Source organism: Tribolium madens, unplaced genomic scaffold (genome assembly GCF_015345945.1).
Source record: "Tribolium madens isolate multiple individuals breed KSU strain unplaced genomic scaffold, Tmad_KSU_1.1 Scaffold_2;HRSCAF=44;Tcas5.2_LGX, whole genome shotgun sequence".
In the NCBI taxonomy this organism is placed as follows: domain Eukaryota; kingdom Metazoa; phylum Arthropoda; class Insecta; order Coleoptera; family Tenebrionidae; genus Tribolium; species Tribolium madens.
Genome location: NW_025400995.1, coordinates 1,723,102 through 1,729,057, shown reverse-complemented (window position 1 = coordinate 1,729,057; position 5,956 = coordinate 1,723,102). Strand labels below are relative to the sequence as shown.

General features: G+C 32.3%; 2 protein-coding genes across 3 annotated transcripts in view; both read right to left on the bottom strand.

Annotated features, from left to right (window-relative positions):
• LOC123006567 (very-long-chain 3-oxoacyl-CoA reductase) overlaps positions 1-2,160 on the bottom strand; it is a 4,282-nt gene extending 2,122 nt beyond the window's left edge. Inside the window, exon 1 of the mRNA XM_044401147.1 lies at positions 1,912-2,160. Within this exon, the coding sequence (XP_044257082.1) occupies positions 1,912-2,065 (154 nt within the window). The 5' untranslated portion in view covers positions 2,066-2,160. The remainder of the gene's footprint in view (positions 1-1,911) is intronic.
• A 288-nt stretch (positions 2,161-2,448) lies between these two features.
• Positions 2,449-4,656, bottom strand: LOC123006367 (glutaryl-CoA dehydrogenase, mitochondrial). Of its 2 annotated transcripts, none has more exons than XM_044400794.1 (9): positions 4,375-4,656; positions 4,139-4,214; positions 4,048-4,077; positions 3,848-3,982; positions 3,566-3,799; positions 3,338-3,467; positions 2,837-3,289; positions 2,632-2,792; positions 2,449-2,550 (listed from the first exon to the last, which is right to left on the bottom strand). In XM_044400794.1, the coding sequence occupies exons 2-9, from the start codon at positions 4,188-4,190 to the stop codon at positions 2,489-2,491; spliced, it is 1,257 nt and encodes a 418-aa protein (XP_044256729.1). In that variant the 5' UTR covers positions 4,191-4,214; positions 4,375-4,656; the 3' UTR covers positions 2,449-2,488. The 2 variants fall into 2 exon arrangements, with proteins under 2 accessions (XP_044256729.1, XP_044256730.1); XM_044400795.1 differs by having other exon boundaries at positions 4,139-4,194.
• Between the last annotated feature and the right edge of the window lie 1,300 nt (positions 4,657-5,956).

The following is a 5,956-nucleotide window of genomic DNA, read 5'->3' as shown; positions in this document are numbered from 1 at the left end:
AATTGGAAATAGCTCAAATTGCTTTATTTCAGCCTAAAATTAGAATTGAAGCAATTATTTTAATAAAAAACATTAATTTTGAATTAATTCTGTAGTAAAATCAAGCAAAATTGTACTGAAAATAGCTCAAATTGCTTTATTTTAGCCTAAAATTAAGATTGAAGCAATTGTATTTATAAAATACATTAAGTTCGAATTAATTCTGTATTAATATCGAGCAAAATTGGAATGGAATTTGCTCAAATTGCTTTATTTTAGAAGAAATCTCTGATTAAAGGCAGTATTTGGTTGAAATACTTTGATTTAGGTTGATTCCCAACTTAAAATTGAGCCAAATCGATTGAACATATCACAAATTGCCTTATTTCAGCTTAAAATTATGAGTGAAGCAATTATATTTACAAAATACATTAATTTCAAAAAATTTCTATATAAAAATCGATCAAAATTGAATTGAAAATAGCTCAAATTGCTTTATTTCAGCCTAAAATTAGAATTGAAGCAATTATTTTAATAAAAAACATTAATTTTGAATTAATTCTATATTAAAATCGATCAAAATTAGATTGAAAATTGCTCAAATTACTTTATTTTGGAGGAAAACTCTTATTGAAATCAGTATTTGGTTGAAATATTGGCTCCATAATTATTTTTTCTGATTAATTAAATTTACATTAATTGATAATAATGAAGCCTACGGGACGCTAAAATTTCGCAAAAGAAATTGTTATTTTCGAGTTGGAAACAACTTAGAAAAAAAAAACAAAATTGTGTTTACGGTTTTTTAGTTTTTTTTAATAGGATTTATTTTAAAATTGCACGAATTATAGTGAAAACTAGAGTCTATGATATACCAAAAGGGCACACGTTGCAAGTGTTCCATTTCGAAAACACGAATTTTTGAATTGTTTGTCCAAAAAATATTTCTTTACACACTTCCACCCCAGATATTTGAATGAGTGGCCTAAATTGATAAAAACAGAAGATAATGATAAAGTCAAAAAAAGTCAACTTGTCTGTCCAAATATTCAGTTCATTCAATTGCAATTTTAAGAGTAAAAATTGATATCAAGCAATTTGTTTATACAGTGCGACCAAAAAGTCTGTCTATCAAGCAAGCGTAGAAATTTAAAACGTATGTCTGTGGAAGATAAAATGTCACAATGACAAATGAGAAATGTCAAAATAATTTTTATGTAAATTATGACAGGAAACCGTTGTGAACGTTTTTTATGAATAAACACCAACAAAATCTTATTTTAGTTTGTTTTGTGACGTTTCATAGAATAATTCAATTTAATTAGCTTAATGTTTTAATTTTTATAAAATATTTTTTTGACATCTAGATAACATACGAACTGTTATGCAACATACGTCCTCAACTAGGACGCCTACTTGATAGAAAAACTTTCTGATCGCACTATATCAAAAAGCACTCAAAAGATTCAATTGATCCAATTCTAGTTTATTTTAAGAGTTAAAATCGATATTTTATTAGTCAAAAACGAAAAATGTTTATTTTTATTTTGTCGATATTATTAGGTAAATAAAAAAGATTAGTGTTATCAATCTTTCGCAGATTTGAACCATCATACGATTAAACATGTGAGTAGAATCAGTCAGATGAGGTACAAAGTTTGAAAAACGAAAAATTTGACAATTTTTTTTGGCAAAAAATAATTGGCAGGTAATTGGGCCAGAGTTGATTACGATAGGATTTTTTGCATAATTAACAAATTTCCATTGTGTCGCCGACATTTAAATTTTCAATAGAGTTGAATAAATCGGTAGGTGACTCGATTATTTTCATTTCAGGGTTACAAAATGTGTTAGGTGATACTGTTATCAAAGAAACGCCAACTAAACGTAATTAATTATGCCTGGCAACCAAAAATTTAAAAAAATGCTTACCTGCCCAACTTCCTGTTTCTTTAACATCAACTGCATTTATTTTCAACGCGACAGCCAAAAAATTATTGTAGAGAGTTCGAAATAAAAATCGGAAAACTTGAAACCCTACAATGGAAATACACACTAAACCGAATTTTTCTAAACTAGTGAACATTTTTGTTTGTGGCTGGATTTGCGAGCATTAAAAAACACCTAATTATTTCAAATCGCAAGTACAATATGAAGCACTATAGTAAAACTGATAACATTGCGGCGCTAAAATGTGGGTATCGACCGACGCATGCGTTTTTCGACTTTCTCAACCCCTTTCTATCATTTTTTTATGCCAATTCTGTATTGTAAACACTTTCATCGACCTCCTTCTCCGCGAAGAATTTCTATTCTTTCACCGAGTAACAAGTACCGTTGAGAGTCAGGTAAATAAATAAAACACCGTATCAAGAATGATTTATTTTATTCATTTGATACAAATACAATCAAGCATGCTGCGGCCAAATGACAGTTATGACAATATTCAAATCAAATAAAACACTGGAGCAAAAATAATGATTTATTTCATCCATTTGATACAAAATAATCAAAATGCGGATATTCCTGTTACAGTGCGGCCCAAAATCAATGCATGGATATCGTGGGTCCCTGAAAAAAATCGTCAATCAAGCGTGCTGCGGCCAACTGACAGTTGTGCGAAGCCAACTTGTTAAAATATTCAAATCGCACCTTCGTACGTGTTGACCGACTCCAAATTCATTAGATGTCGGATAATGTGGTACTCATCGTGAATTCCGTTACCCCCCAGCATGTCTCTTGCGACTCTTGCAATTTCGAGAGCTTTCCCCGCGTTATTTCTCTTCAAGAGCGAAATCATTTCTGGCGTATGTCTGTAATGCGATCATTAAAACGGGCTTAAGACACAAAAACGTACAATTTTTTATCCATTAAGCGCCCCACTTGGAGACACCCTTGAAGCCCAAGAGCAATTTCGGTAATCATATCGGCAAATTTCTTTTGGATGAGTTGGTTGGCAGCAAGGGGCCGTCCGAATTGTCTCCTTTCGATGGTGTAGTTTCGGGCTATGGTGAGACAAGACTCGGCAGCCCCTAACGCCCCCCAGGCGATTCCATACCGGGCGTTATTCAAGCACGAAAATGGCCCTTTGAGGCCCTCGACGTTTGGCAAAATGTTACTTTCGGGGATTTCCACACCATCCATTAGAATCATACCAGTGGTGGAGGCGCGGAGGGAAAATTTCCCTTGGATTTTTGGGGTGTCTAACCCCTTCCCGTGCTTTTTCCGATCAACTAGAAAACCACGGATTTTCCCATCGTCATTTTTGCCCCAAATAATTAAAACATCGGCAAGCGGCGCATTTGTGATCCTAGAATTTGATTTAGTAATTTACCAATCAAGGGTTGGCACCCCTTACCAGGTTTTGCTACCGTTCAAAGTGTACGTTTTCGAGGATGAATTAAATTTCGCACGCGTTTCCATCGAACTTGGGTCACTACCATGGTTGGGTTCCGTCAATCCAAAACAACCAATAATTTCTCCTTTCGCTGTTATTAAAAACGTAAACAAGGTAAAAAAAAGTGTTTTTTACGTAATGTGTCACAAGTGTCAAGTTCAGGGGTACCAAAGTAAAAAAAAAACTAACCGAGTTTAGGCAAATACTCTTCTTTTTGTTCTTTTGAACCAAAGTAATAAATAGCCCCCATTACAAGTGATGACTGGACACTGACTGCTGATCTGTACGCACTATCAACCCTTTCGACTTCTCGAGTGAGGAGACCGTAACCAACATTTGAAATTCCCGCGCAACCATATTCCTTTATCGTACAACCGAGCACACCCATAGCACCCATTTCGGCCATAATTTCGCGCTCAAAAGCTAAAATTCATGTGTAAACCCAAAAGTGACTTAATTAAATTAATTTACTTTCATTTCGATTCGCTTGAATTATCCTTGGCTGTAATTTCTCCTGACAATAAGCCCTAAAAGAATCCCTCACACTTTTTTCATCATCAGTTAATTGTGACTCTAAATTAAGTGGATCTTCCCAATTGAATAACACTACAAGAAGCAAACAATGATAAGTTATCATTAATCTTACGAAATTTGTAAACAAGTTAAATTACCTTTACTTGAGGATTTATCGGAAAAAAGTCCTGATTTTAATTAAGAAAAACTTTTTTTTGTTAATTTAAGTCATTTTTACAAAAAGGATACTTTTGGCGGCATTGAAAATACACCGGGACGAGTTTAGTTTACCTAGTGACATCTTTCTGTAACAAATCGTACACAACTGACAAGAATTAAGCCATCTCTTGTTATCGTATCTTATCACTGACTTGACCTTTACAAAATCGATTGTTAGTGTTAACCTAAGTTTGCAAGCCGAAAAAGTTACTTAAAATAAAACCATGGCGTGCGATTAACATGCGAAATGCGGTAATTATACTCACCAAATGGTAAAATTCTCACAGTGGTTTTACAGTCGGCCAACACTTAATTTACAAAGTTACTATTTTTAAACCTGTCGAGGTCATTTCATGCTAATGTGATAAATAATTGTACTCGTTTTCATTTTAATGTTCATCGAAAGGGATCATTTTAAGGTGGCAACCTAACCTCAATCTTCAAAAAAAAATTTTCTTCAAATAAGTGGATACTCCAAGTAGCAAAAAAATAATTAAAATTAACAACGCAATTAGCATAGGGTAGCAAACATGAAGATTTTTGTCATTATTGATGTGATTAAGACACCTGTTGTGTGAATCGGCCTTTAAATTAAAGATGCATTTAGACTTCTACAACCTACTTGATGCACAGGATTAAAAATGACAATTTATTTTTGACTTTTTCGAATACTTTTTCAGTAGAAACACAATTATTTCACCATATTGCGTTAAAAACAATCCAAAAATTCAACAAATTTGACCAAAAACGGCGTTATTTTTACCCTTTTCAAGTTTTTTGAGATAAAAACAAAGAAAATTCAAAAAATTTCATTGAAGCAGGCGGAAAAATTTCAAAATTGATGTTGTTTTTAGCTTGTTTCGCTCGACTTATTTTGTTTTTGAACCATAGAGGCTTATTTATTTTGCAAAATACTGATGTTATTTTGTTTGTTTCACTCGATTTAACTGATTTTTGAACAAAATAAGACAAAAACAAGCCGAGAATGTTTTTAAGCACATTTTTGTACTATAATCTTAGCTTTTTGTGAGATTTCGCTAAAACAAACGGAAAAATCAACAAATTAAGTCGAAAATTACATTAATTTTGCATTTCTTGAGAGTTTTAGCGCGTTTTTCAGCTAGAAACGCAATGAGTTTCAAAATTTTTTCAAAAACACAGAATTAGGCCGAAAATAACATAATTGTTTGCTTTTTCAAAAGTTGAAGCAGATTGTTAAGCTGAAAACTTTGTTTTTTCGCGAGAATTTGCTACAGGGTTTCAAAAATCACTAAATTGTTATAAAAAAATATATACAGGTGCGCCAGAACTTGCGCCCCAGAGAAAATTTTCAAGTAAGGTAAGATACCAGGAGCATGAAAAAAATGTTTAAAAAATTCTATTTGTCAAAAAATTTTGACAAATATTTTTTGACATTTGACATTTTTTATATCTATTTAATGATACGGATGATCTTGTATGTAAGCCACAAATAACATTGAACAGAGTTACAATTTAGGATACTGCTTCCTTGTTTCCCTTTTTAATAACCTATAGCAAAAAAAATTGGATAATTATTTTTCCAAGAGAAATAAATAAAGTCAAAGTGCAAACTTTAAACCCTCATAACTTCGAAATTTTTATAGGTAAATTTTTTTTAACATTTTTTCCATGTTCCTGGCACCTTACCTTATATGGCATTTTTCTTGGGGCGCGAGTTCTGACGCACCCTGTATAACTTAATTATTTCGTGAAATTTTCTTGAAGAAAAAATAATAGAAAACTATCAAATTACATCACATAGTTCTAGTTGTTTTTTACAAAATATTATTAAACAGAGTCGAAAATGATAATATAACTTATTTTTGT

Excerpts from the sequence above, each read along its gene's own strand:
- LOC123006367 (XM_044400794.1), bottom strand. The coding sequence starts at position 4,190 with ATGTCACTAGGTAAACTAAACTCGTCCCGGTGTATTTTCAATGCCGCC. Across the intron at positions 4,078-4,138 it reads TATTTTCAATGCCGCCAAAA|GACTTTTTTCCGATAAATCC; the intron begins GTATCCTTTTTG and ends AATTAAAATCAG. Across the intron at positions 3,800-3,847 it reads TCAAGCGAATCGAAATGAAA|CTTTTGAGCGCGAAATTATG; the intron begins GTAAATTAATTT and ends CATGAATTTTAG.